The sequence below is a fragment of the Arachis hypogaea genome, chromosome 6 (genome assembly GCF_003086295.3).
Source record: "Arachis hypogaea cultivar Tifrunner chromosome 6, arahy.Tifrunner.gnm2.J5K5, whole genome shotgun sequence".
Classification (NCBI taxonomy): domain Eukaryota; kingdom Viridiplantae; phylum Streptophyta; class Magnoliopsida; order Fabales; family Fabaceae; genus Arachis; species Arachis hypogaea.
Genome location: NC_092041.1, coordinates 114,898,564 through 114,911,800, shown reverse-complemented (window position 1 = coordinate 114,911,800; position 13,237 = coordinate 114,898,564). Strand labels below are relative to the sequence as shown.

The 13,237-nt window shown below is 31.0% G+C and overlaps 2 protein-coding genes across 7 annotated transcripts; both read right to left on the bottom strand.

Annotated features, from left to right (window-relative positions):
- Nucleotides 1–933: 933 nt before the first annotated feature.
- On the bottom strand, nucleotides 934–5,000 carry LOC112755981 (uncharacterized). Of its 6 annotated transcripts, none has more exons than XM_025804349.3 (7): nucleotides 4,570–5,000; nucleotides 3,947–4,079; nucleotides 3,231–3,854; nucleotides 2,826–2,871; nucleotides 2,443–2,558; nucleotides 1,159–1,374; nucleotides 934–1,078 (listed from the first exon to the last, which is right to left on the bottom strand). In XM_025804349.3, the coding sequence occupies exons 3-6, from the start codon at nucleotides 3,752–3,754 to the stop codon at nucleotides 1,206–1,208; spliced, it is 855 nt and encodes a 284-aa protein (XP_025660134.1). In that variant the 5' UTR covers nucleotides 3,755–3,854; nucleotides 3,947–4,079; nucleotides 4,570–5,000; the 3' UTR covers nucleotides 934–1,078; nucleotides 1,159–1,205. The 6 variants fall into 6 exon arrangements, with proteins under 6 accessions (XP_025660134.1, XP_072054505.1, XP_025660133.1 ...); XM_072198404.1 differs by having other exon boundaries at nucleotides 2,443–2,552; XM_025804348.3 differs by having other exon boundaries at nucleotides 934–1,374.
- A 1,989-nt stretch (nucleotides 5,001–6,989) lies between these two features.
- LOC112755980 (vacuolar-processing enzyme) lies at nucleotides 6,990–12,955 on the bottom strand. Its single transcript, XM_025804347.3, has 9 exons — nucleotides 12,519–12,955; nucleotides 10,859–11,023; nucleotides 10,145–10,301; nucleotides 9,419–9,504; nucleotides 9,142–9,341; nucleotides 8,732–8,780; nucleotides 8,411–8,620; nucleotides 7,952–8,158; nucleotides 6,990–7,612 (listed from the first exon to the last, which is right to left on the bottom strand). The coding sequence occupies exons 1-9, from the start codon at nucleotides 12,723–12,725 to the stop codon at nucleotides 7,430–7,432; spliced, it is 1,464 nt and encodes a 487-aa protein (XP_025660132.1). The 5' UTR covers nucleotides 12,726–12,955; the 3' UTR covers nucleotides 6,990–7,429.
- Between the last annotated feature and the right edge of the window lie 282 nt (nucleotides 12,956–13,237).

Genomic DNA, 13,237 nt, shown 5'->3' with positions numbered 1-13,237 from the left:
CTAAAAGTTATAATCTTTATGTTGATAAATTTTATTTTTCTTAAAATTTTAATAATTTTTATTAATAATTTTTATTTATTTTTTTATTTTTGTAATCTTTACCCAACGATAAAAATAAAGCTAAAAGACCAGAAAAGTAAAAAAATAAATAAATAAATAATAAAAATTACTAAAATTTTAGAAAAAAATTGTTAATATAAAAATTATAAAAAATAAATAAAAAATCATTAAAGATATATTTGTCTCTTTATAGAAAGATTTGGTTCTTTTTTTTAAATATTATAAAAAGATTTGGTCCTTCTTAATAATTTTAATATTAAAGATCCTTTTTAATAATTAAATCTTCCTAACGGTCCTTTATAATAATTTTTCCAAAAATGAATTCAAATCGATGTAGTACATATGCAATTTAAAATAAGAGTTAAACCGATATGATTCAAATAGTAACAGATTATATTGCCATTTATACAAACTAGAGTGCAAAATATTATCTTATCTTATTGGGAGTGCAATATCTTGTTTGCAAATATACGTTTAAAGTTAGAAACTTATCAAGTGAGCAAACGAGATAACAATGTGAAAAAATATTAGATTTATTTTATTTATATAAAAAAATTTCCAATTTAAATATATGAAGACATAAAACAACCATAAATATCTAATTTCTAAATAAAAATAATCATATATTTAAATGAATTCAAATATACCTGTTGCTTGCTTTTCTCATTCGGAGTCTGAAATATTGATGTCATAGATATTTCCCAATTTTGTGTAGAACAACCACGTGGATTATTATAGTTTGTGTTTTCCAATATCGCATTATTTGCACGCTAGTAGTATATATTATACTTTTTTAAGTTTTCATTCATATGGTTAAGTGTTTTGGCCTTATTTGAACTTGAAACGGAAATTGTGTGATTTATGAACCTGATATTGTTGAATTCAACTATTGTCATTTTCATTAAAAAAAATGGTGCATGGCTAAAGTCATATGCATCTCCTTCTCTTCTCACTAACGATTTCAGACTACTACAAGTTGGAGGCTCACTTGTTTACACTTTACAGTGCTTGTAGGTACCTTGTAATATATAAATTCTTTGTTATTTCAAATGAAGTAAAAATACAAAAGCACATAAACACACTTGCACATAAACTCACTTGCACATAAGCACATTTCCTCAGGCAACTCAGTTAGATCCCTACAATCAGATAACAACAATTCTGCACAGGTATGCTTGCTTCAACTGCGGTGGCACTATTACTTGAACTCTCATCTGATCTTTTTCCAGTAGCCTTGGGTTCGGAAGCCACAACATTACCATTATAATCAACCAGCACAACCTGAACCAGGAATCCTGGAGAAGGCAATTTCCTCTGCCAGAAGATAATTTTATTGAAAAGTTAACAAACTAGTTTCAGTTTCCTGAGAGTCACCATTGTGTACTATTACTTACAACACCAACTCTTGACAACAGAATTTACAGGAACTGGGTCAAATCTATAGATCCTTTTTGTTTTTAAGGATAAAAGAAGAGTCATATTTGAGATAAAGCTAGAAATTTACATTTAGTATAAGTGGATGACAAAAGAACAATTTGGACCCAAAAAATTAGAGAATAAGGCAAATGTATCCTACTGTAAATTATGCACTTAAGATGTTAGTGTGTTACACATTATTAAGCTTGGCATGTGCATATCATTTGAAAGGATTTGGTTGAACACTGTTTCCTTTAACCTATTCTAACCATTGAAGAGGTGAACTAACTTCATACTCATTAAAGATTGAGTTCATCCTACAAAACTACCAAGTATGAGCTCGGGCGGTGTCTAAGGGGGCTAGGTCCACTTGACAAAAATATACATTTCTAGTAGTTTTGATAACCCAATCTTTGGTTGGTATCAAGTTAGTTTATATATTCATTGTTAGAAATTGTAGTTAATTTTTTTAAAATTAATATAATTTCTAACTATTCCTATTCAATATAAATAACAATTCAGATTAATACATAGCAAATAAAAGAAAAGGAAGGTGAGACTCAAAAAACTAAAAGGCGACTTACCAAGCATGATCATGCCTATTAAATCTAGTTTATATCATGTATATCAATTATGTTTACATGTCAGTATATTAATTTTGAATTGATTATAATTGATGTTAATAATTTAAAAGGCTTATAAAATCCAACAAAGTAGCTTTTTTGTTTTTTCTTCCCTTTCTTTTATTGAAACCATCAAACTAGATATTAACAACTCCATATGACTGCAGTTAGAAAATGTAGAAAGGAGAAAAAAATTACAAGACGAGCCAAAATAGTGAAAACTATAATTTCAGACAAAAGCATCAAATAAACACATCACATCTATCATGGTTCTAGATAATTAATATTTAATATAAAAGTTACAGTACTTGCATGAACCAAACACTATAAGAAGTGTACTCACAGTAGCTGTCCACCACTCTTGCAAATTAGACATGTGTGCTTTGTGACTTCTTTTGGTGAATTTACAGGATATTCCTTTTGCAACACACTTGCATCCGTATCAACTCCATCCTGAAGCTAATGCCAAAGGTAATGTGAGCAAGGAGCCAAGCACTATGACACAAATGAATACTAACAATACAGACATCAATGATTTCACATGATTATCGTTTTAAACTGTTTTGCCACTTGTGATTTACAAATTATGAGCTATTTTAACAAGGTGCCAATTGCCATGCCAGAACATGGATAATTAACAGTCATCAGTTTAGCATGGTTTCACAAATAGATCTAAATTATGAGCTTGAAATAGTCTGCAAAGTCTTTCTACTAAATCCAACCAACCTCAGTTGTAGAAGGGTTAGATGAGACCACGGGATCACAATCCAACCTGCAATGAAAAGAATCAATTATTGAGGCCTTAAACCCACAAACAACTATGAAATAATGTGTTTATAATATAATCCAACAAGAACAATTTAGCCCTCACATGTTTACATATTTTCCACAATCACATATGCTAATTTGACAAGAGAACCCAACACCATCAGAAACCAGAAAGAAGGGTAAGAGATGTTTGTATTGAAATTTCTCATTTCGTCATGAATTTAACTAAAAATATTGCTTGGCACGGCAAAAGAAATAGATCACACCTAAGGATCAGAATGAATATAACACCAATTTCATTCTACTTCAGAATCACTGCTACATAACTAAATTAATTCATAGATTCAAATATCATTTAAGTACCTTCTCCGTTTGGAACATGACCCACCAGTCCCTACAATATTGTCACGCAACCTTGAAGGGATGACGTTGGAATCATCATCATCAGCCAATGTGGTAGAAAGATCTGAACCCGTGTCCAACATGATTCCATTTCTCTTAGAATGAGTCGATTTTTCTCCATCATGCCCAACATCATTCCTAACTAAATCTTCATCCAGTAATGGATTCCTTGACTCTGGCATTTGTGCTGTCTCGTTTCTAAAGATATCAGGTTGAACCCTTTGAGGCACCTCAACCTTACCATTTTTTGGTTTTCGAAACAGAGACCAGTACCAACGAGCATCCATTCTCTTTGTTTCTAAGTGTGAAGTTCCCATATCGTGCTCTTCATTGTCATTGACTTCCTTAGCTTCAAATGTCAATTGTTTCACACTCTTTTCTTTTATTGGCTTCTGTTTTGAATTCATTGAACCTGAGCTAGAACAAGTACTATTTGCCAATTCATTGAATTCTGTTTGTTTCATACATATTGACGATATTTCCATCCTAAGTCGTCAATTCAGAAACAAGGCAGCATTTAGACATCTTCTAGTGTTTCCAGGAAGATACAAAAGAGACAGTGATGAAAAAAATATTTATGATACACTGCAGAAAATGAAGTTACAAGAGACATAACAAAATCATTAGGATGCACATTAACATTATTGGAGGTAAAAATAATAAGTCTAAAAGAAAACCTTCTATTTGAAGCCGGTATGACCAAGCCATAGCTAACTTTGACATACTCCAAACAGACAGTTGTGGTTTTAAACCATGCGAAACAAACAAGAGATACTCAGACTTTCCAGCAAAGGCGAGGCTGACAATTGGCTGAAAAAGAGAAGCATGAGCAGTTAAGACAAGATGCAGACGATGTACATGCATGAATCAATGAACCCTAATAGTATTTTCTTAGTTTAGTTCCCTTTTTTTGGGGAAAAAATGTATTTTTAATCCTAATACATGATATTTATTACGAAGCTAGGCCCTAATAAGTTTTTCATCTGAAACTTAGTTCGCATACATGAAACTGTTCTGAATTTCATCTCATCCATCTATTGCCATCACAATCCCACAAGCACAGCACAAAGTTACAATTCCATGTAAAATTATCATATAAAACAAGTGCAACATTAAGGGCAAAAGATATGCAGCATTTTCCCCCCTTCCTTAGTTTGCCGGAGATTTGATGGATGTTGCAAGATAATTCTAGGGTATGAATAAACTACGAGAAATAACAAGGTTCCAAGAAAATCACCGAACAGGGAGAAGGGAGTCTGGGAAAAGGGAGAATAGGGGAAGTGATGATGCATGGACTTACCAAGGGCGACTGGGTGACGAAGAGGACCCGACCCCAGAAGAGGACGAGCGACGAAGCAAGTGACGACCCTACGACGGTCCACGATCCACGGCGACTCGCGACGGCGAGTACTTGAAGCCAGAAGACGACGAGCGACGACGATCCGACGAGTGCTTCTGTCGCCGGCGAGGAGGAGCCCAGGAAAGGCCGCGAGACGTTGAAACGCCGGCGACGAGAGGAGAGGAGCAACGAGAGAAGAGAGAAGAGAGAGTTTGAGTCTCATAATTGGGAATGAGAGAGACGTTCGTGGAGAATGTGCAGGTGAAAAATTCAGGAAGACGAAGACATGAAACTCTGTTCTTTTATTTTTTTTTTCAATTTTTCAGATGATTTTTTTTTATGAATAATTAGGTAGCTTTTGGTAGAGAGATATGGATGGAAAAATTGAGACTGAGAGACAGAGACCAAGAGATAGAGATTGAATAAATCTCAGAATTCTGTTTAGTTTGGTGTAAAATGGAAGACAGGAACAAAGGTTAAAATTGGAATTAATTAATTGAAATGAAAGCATTTTAGGTATAAAATGTTATTAAAGTTTCAATCTCTATTTCTAAAAATTTCAGTTCTTGTGTCTCTACTTTTTAGAGGTACTGAAATACTGAAATTTTAGAGACAGATACATAAATTTTAGTACCAGTCTCTGAACTAACAAACACGATACTGAGTTTTAATCTCTCAGTCTCTGTCTCAATATCTCAAAACAAACGCTAAGTCAGAGATGAGGGTTGCGTGAGAACCCAGCAAACAAAGAAAAAAGTGATTTTGTTTAGTACTTTTTAAATTTATTTAATTTTTTTGGTATGAATAATTGATTAGGATTTATGAAGAGATAAATGATTTTGTTAAATATATTTTTGTTTTTGTTTTTGTTTTTTAGATTATTTAAATTTTAAAATTATAAAATTAAACAATTTAATTAATCTAAAAGAATAATTTTTGTCTAATATATACAAAAAAAAGGTATTTAAGTCTTTTTATAAAATTAAATAAATAAATATTTTTTTTATTTTTATTTAATTAAAAAGGTATTTTAGTAAAAGTGGTGATAAATATATATTTAAAAAAAAAATTAAATGTTGATGTGGAAAATAAATTCCACATACCTTATTATTACTTGTCCATATTTTAAATATATCGGTATGTATGAATTTATCATCGTATCGTAGCAAACCAGCTTATGATTTTTGTCCAAAAAGTTGGTATTGTTTTTGTTTGTGAAATGTGACACTAATCTTATTTGAAACATGGTCCCTCAACATGTGCATAACAATTAAAAAAAGTCCTTTGTAATTTAGGTAAATTCAGGTTTGCATTTCATAACTAAAATTACCTCCAATTCCTTCTATTTTTAAGAATTTGTTCAGGAGCATTGTTACATAGCTTCATTACACAAGGCATTATTTAATTGAAAACGGAAACCACAAGAAGTAGAATAAGTGCTTAAGAATGTGTCCCTAAAATTATTCCACGCCTTTATTGTGTATGTTATTCCAAAAAAAAATGAATCGATGCTTCTCCTGTCCGCAAAGTGAACAAGTCGGATTGGAGGTACCGTGTGCAAAAAAAAAAGAATTTTGCTAAATAACTAACACCCAATTAGTCAATTTGTCTTTAAGTGATAATTCTAATTTTTCAAATTGTTATAAAAATATAAAATTAATAATTATTAATGACAGTTGTTTAAAGTTGGTTAGTTAAGAATTATTTATCTATACTTTACCAAAAAAAAATGGATCACTTTATTGTGTGACATGCAACAAGAAAGAAAGGTGATTATAAGATTGTTTAAAAAATATATTCTATTATTCTTTTAGCAACTTTTGTGAAAGGAGTTTCTTTTCTAATTGAAAACAACTTGGTTACTTCGCTTTGAAGTTTGAAGAAAGCAATTTGAGGCCAGCTTTGCTACAACTTTCAATTTTCCAATGGCCCAAATATTAGGATTTAGCATAGAGAGAACATCGCAAGTATTTTTGTATTTTTGTTTATACTAGATAATATTACACGCGAAACTTTTTTAGTTACAAAAATTTGACACTTTTTTTTCTTTCTAGATTTAAGTTATTAAGCACTCTACCAACATATGTGGCTCGTAATGGAGTGTCATTTATTCTATATTTTAACAATTTAATTTTCTGTCTTTGTAGAAGAGTTTTGTATAGATAATCATCCTATATGTCTTGGATTAATTTTATGTGCTTAATTAGAACACATTTTGGCAAACTATATTAGGGAAATTAACCATTTTTCAATCTGATATCATATTTGCAACCTGTCCTTGCCACAACTATCATCCAAAAATCTAGATAATAGAAAGGAGCAACCCAATTGTTTATAAAGTAAAATACTATAGCTCAATAAATAATGCACAAGAACAAGAATAAATTCAAAATGAATATTTTTAATATTATACAATAATTGTACCAAATACATTGCTCTAAAAATAATTCTACAAAGGGATGTCAATTCCCTAGCAAATTGCCAAGGGAAGAGAACCTATCTGCTTAATTTGCCTATGGAATAAAAATATACACATTATATTATGGCATATGCATTCATGATCTTATGCCCTATATCATATTGGATATTCCAATTGGCCAAAGCAATTAGGTCCTTCCTTCATCCCTTGTAACTTCTTTTTCTTACAATGATCCAACCCTATAAATGCATCATTAATAATTCTTGCATCATTACAATGATCCAACCCCATTTTGTATTTACAAAGAGGGATCAAGAAATTAATAGTAATGGCTAGCATAAAAGATATGATAATGTAAACACTAATAATAGATTAATCTTCATTAGTGCATTATCTTATGAATTATGCACTAAAACCCCTCTCAAGAGAACTCCATGGATTGGAAGGGATGCTAACACATGCTTGTGCTGTGGCCTCATCCATTTGATCTTTATGGATCCCAGCATTGCAGATGTTTGCAAAGGTTCTCATATGTTTCATTCCATATTGAGATAAGGATCCACAATGTGTCTCAAAAGTCCTTACCTGCATTAAACAATGATTAATTTGGGTTATTCTCTCATAAACCAAAGTGAACTTCAAGATGTAAATTAAGATAAGACCATAAGAATGTCAATTACCAACGAAAGATCATATTCCTGACAAAATTATCCATAGAAGAATAAAAATTCAAACCATTAAAGATATGAAAAATCCTTAGATGGGTATTTTTGGTATTTCACTTGAAAATTTTATCATTACAACAAGGACCAACCACAAAGAAATTATTCTAATTCCATTATACCATATAATTTTTCCAAACAAGAATGTAATTAATTTATGATATCAGCATAAGAGAAGAAACTGAATCATGGGAACAGGTACCATGTTTTTGAGGCAATCCCAGTCATCAACAAGAGGCTTCCCTGCAGGTCTAACTGCACTTAGCAATTCAGGACCCTTTTCAGTGCCAAATAAGAGATTTCCAATGAGTTTCACGCTGTTGTCTATGTGCATTCTGTGAGACATCACTTCCACAACTTGTTTCTGCGCCGTGATCTTACTCGAAGAACCCTCGGGCGCTTTGCGGAACTGCCAAAAACAGTTGAGAATGAAGATGAAGTAATGAACAAGCAACCAATAAGAGTTGTGATATTTGTAGTGACTCCTTCTCAAACACTTAGCCAACTCACTTACCTCTGCTATTAGATCAGTTGTGGGATCCATATGCAGATCTCACATCTTATCCAATGGTAGAAGCTAGTGAATCGGCTTAGTATCCAAGAAAAGAGTGAGTACATATATGATTTTTGAAAAAATAAACTGTTGCGAACACAAGATTACCTTCTCCCAGAAATGGATGAGGTCCGCATCGCGTTGGTTCACTGCTTTTGAAGGTGTCCTCAAGGAATTTTCATCCACAAAAGTGTAATTATCATTGGCAGGATTTGTTCCCAAATATTGGAAAAGAAGGTTCTCGCTGATCCCTACGTCACCATATTGCATCACATGAGAGCCATAGTATGCGTTTCCATTCAAAGTCCTATCTTTGACCTGTGATGAAAAACAAAAATGCATGTCAAAAAAACTTCTAGCATTGTTTTAATGAATTCTATCAAGGTATTGAATCACATTCTTTGATTACAATAGGCACAGTTTTCTTACCAATTTATATTGTTGGTGTAAAGTTTCTGTCCTCAAATTGTGTATGTCACTGCCATGATTAGATAAAAACTATAATTAGTCTATGCAAGAACTAAACAAAATTACTTATAAAGCAATGAAATTTCTTCTGATCCATAAAATTCTAACAGTAATATAACACGTGAAAACTGTATACATTACCCTTGACTCATTTATGACCTACTCCCTCTCTTTCAAAATAAACATTGCTTTGGCTAATTTGTCATGTTAACAAAAAAAAATCAATGTATCTAGACACAAATTGTGTCAAGATATAGATACACTGATATCTCCAGATATAGATGCATTGATTTTTCAACGTACCAAATTAGTTGATGAGATTTTTATTTTGAAACAGAGCAACTAATTATGTATATTTGTGAGGAAAATACCTGTCTTCCATCCAAGAAATACTGTAGAGGTCACCCAAGCAGGTTGAGTATTCTGCTGGAGGACTAGGATCCTCCCCAGGGCAATATGTTCCCCAACTGCTCTCGACCGCGTTTGAAGCTGTCGTTGCGTAAATATTTATGTCTTCAGGAAGAAGGCCTTCAAAGATACTCCCAGATTCACATGCCTCTAGATAAAACACCTGCACCAAAAGAATTGTTGGCTTAATGTTGCTACAAAAATTGATGAACTCAATCAATAATTATTTGTATAACTTACAAGGCTTTGGTATCCTCCAGACGCATGCTTCTTCTTCAAGACTTCATTAAGATCATTTGCATACAAGTAAGGACCAACAGGCATACCTGAAATTCCCACGGCGACAAACCAGAGCAAATAAGTAACAGAAAATAGCATATATCTATATATGAAGGAAAATGGTTTGTGTTGTAAATGATTTTTCAAAAGAGTAACCTGAATTAAGCACTCCGATGCGAGGACTACCCTTTTAAGTTCAAAAAATTCGCAACAAAAAACTCGAATTTGCGAACATTTCAGTTTTAAAACCATCATCATCTATGATCTATATGTTAGCAACTTCTTTCATTTTCTATTGTGCTGACAGCTGAAAGAAAGCAACTTTTGCCACAGAACACAAATTTTCCCCATTAAACCATCGATATTCGGTTTCTATTACCAGAAATTTGACTAATTCGACCTGACACAACTAAGATCCCATAAATTGGTAAGGATTTTTTTTCCATTTCCGGGGCTTAAAGCTGAAACTTCTAGCAACCAATGTACCTACCACCTACCATCTTGACAAATCTCACATTGATTTTAGGGATTTCATTGTATTGAGACATAATCAAGCAAGAAATAAACAACAACCAGCAAGAAAAAGAAACACACAACCCTAAAAAACAAAGTATGCATATAAACAAACTAGAAAATCCATGAATTTCATTGGAGAAAGTTTAAATGGAAGATTTAAGAGATACTAACCAAGAATCCCTGGACCTCCATGGTCACTGTAGAACACAAATATGTGATCATTGGGGCCACTATCTACAACTTTGCCACTGCCACCAGTGAGAGCTGATTTGTTTCCAAGAAGAGCAGCAAAGAAGTTGTTGACATTAACATCTTTGCCGGTGTAATCCTGCAAAACCAGAACTCCATCTTAGGAATTTAGGGTTCTATCAAACTTCATTTCATTTTAGAACAATAACATATCTATCAATTCGTCAGGTTTATTTTCCAATTTCATTTATAATTCATATATTTGTTTTGATTTTAGAGAGTTGATAAGCATAGTGGAATTTTGCCGGTGAGTAATAGCTCAAATGGCATTGTCTCCTCATACTTAATTAAGAGGTTGTGGTTAGAGTCTCATATCTTTGGTAAAAAAAAATATAGTAGAATTTTGTGAAGATATGATAAAAAAAGTAAAATTGTTTTTAAGTTTTTATCAAGAACTTATAACTGTTTGGTTTATATTTTCTATTTTTAGAATTTTATAAAAATTATTAAAAATATAAACTAAAAATTAATATTAATTAGAAAAATACAACATTGTGAAGAAATCAAGTACAATCTTAGTCCTTCTTCTTTCATGTTTATTTTATATTTAAATATGTATTAAATTTAATAATGATAAAAAGAATAAAATAATAAAAATTAAATAAAAAAAAAAAACAGCTAGTAAAATATGTTTACCTTAGGGACACCTTTATAAACATCTCCCCCATCTGGTTTGTTAATTATGACTCCAGGCCTTGGGTTTTCTTCACTATAAGCTATGTCATCATACATAAACACAATTATATTTTCTTCTTTTACCCCTCCACTCCTCAATAGTTGATATGCGTGACAAATATCAGCCTAAAAATTAACAATCACAAAGTTTCATAATTAAAATCAAATATCCAAGTAACATCTAACATGTTATGGAAACAGAGTAATTATTTATACATAGTCCAAGAAACAGGGGAGGGTATGACTATAATAAAGCATATATAAAGTATTATTATTTAGAAAGGATCTTAGAAGCTTAATTATTGCATTATTAGTGGGATATAATTTTAAAAGTGAATATGAATTATGATCTGATAAATATATTGTTAAAATCAAATTATAAAGATAATCAAAAAGTATTTGAAAGTAACGTAAAGTGTTTAATGTGTACGGATCTATTATCACGAAATAATCTATTTAGATTTATCAACTTTTTTTATAATAAGATATACAAATATTGTATAAATAGTGATATAGACACTTAACACAATATATCTAGATTTCGTGCATATGCGTGCATGCGTGTGTGTGAAATGATTATTCATTTATTTAAGATAGAAACTCACATGTAGTTGTCATGTGAAATTATTAATTAAAAATGATCAGATATGTTTAATTAAATTATTATTTAACGATTTTTAACTATCAATTTTACAATAAGACAATTGGATATGAATATTCTTTAATTATGTGTAATAAATATTAGCCTAAAATATCACAAAGTTGAAAGTTAAAATCAAATAACAAATATCATATAAGTAAAAGTAACATAAAGAGAGTTAGAGGCAAATGTAAATTGAACAAGTTATGATGAAAAATGAAAACAGAGGAACTCTAGTATCCTAACTTTACCTACCTATCTATGAAATATTGCAAATTTTAAGAAAAACAGAGGAGGGTATGAATACAATTTTTTGAATGGAAAGGGTATGGTTATAATAAGACATATAAAGTTATTATTTAAAACAGATCATAAGAACACAAAAACCTATGTAACAATTTTGAAAGATAATCAGTAAAATAAATAGATTTTTTTTTTTTTATCTTCTAGTTACTATGATATACCTCATCTATGTTGCTAAAGATTTCTTTTAAGCAAATTATAATTTAAAAAGTATGATAAAGGTGTTCAATAAATATGGATCTATTACTATGAAATATCTTATATAAATACCAATATTTTTACTTTAGTAGATACATATTTAAGGTTTAGGATGTAATTACAAAAATGATAATATTGCTTATAATATTCGAAATAAAAGAAAAAAGAAAATTTCTTGTAGTACCTACCCAAGTACTATAATAGACACATAAGAATCCAATACTATGAAATTTCCCTCATCTAGATACCAATATTTACACCTCAGCCCAATCACATCATATTTTTGGACGTTAGTAACTTAGTAATATACACTATACAAAATTAATAATTTTGGAACAAGATAAACTCTCATAAAAATTATTTTCTTCATGCAAGGTTTACAAGTTCCTTGAAACCATTATTAGATTTAAACATAAAGTATATAAATATATGAAGAGAGTAATAATAATAATGATAATTTAAACTTATTTATTTAATTACCTGATGCCTATAGTTCCAATAACCATTGGAACCAGCAAGAAGAACAGCCCACCTTGTCCCTTCATTCTCTGGCTCATGGAAGAATCTGGAGATGGCCTCAGAGGGAAGCCGGAGAGTACCTCCGACTATGTCGCGGTGGGCGGAGGCGGACGCAAGGAAAGTAGTGAAGGCAAAGAAGAGAAGAGTGAATCTTAGAAGGGACTCCATGAATAAGAGAAAGTGTTAGTTAAGAGTGTGTATCAAGTGATGAAGGATTTCGTTGCAAGCAAGGGATTAAATAATAGTGTGGGTGAGGGAGTAGCGTATGGGACTTGGTGTTGCTTTGGTAACTAAATATTATTATTATTATTATTAAATGGTAACTAACATCCAGATCGATATCAAGATTTTATTACTAAAAATTCAACTAATCAAATTTAGAAAAAGAATATATATATATATATATATATATATATATATATATATATATATATATATATATGTGTGTGTGTGTGATTATATGTTTAGTAGTACAAGATTTTTTTAATTATTCTAAAACTCAAATGTAAAAATAATTTTGTATTACTGAAAACAAATCTTAAGATTTAGAATATTTTATTTTTTTTATTTGTAATAACAAGTTAATTATTAAGAAACCTTTCTAGAAGACATTAGTATTTAAGTTTTTTATTTTTTGTATTGTAGTACAAGTAGTGTTTTTTAATAATGTGAAAATTTAG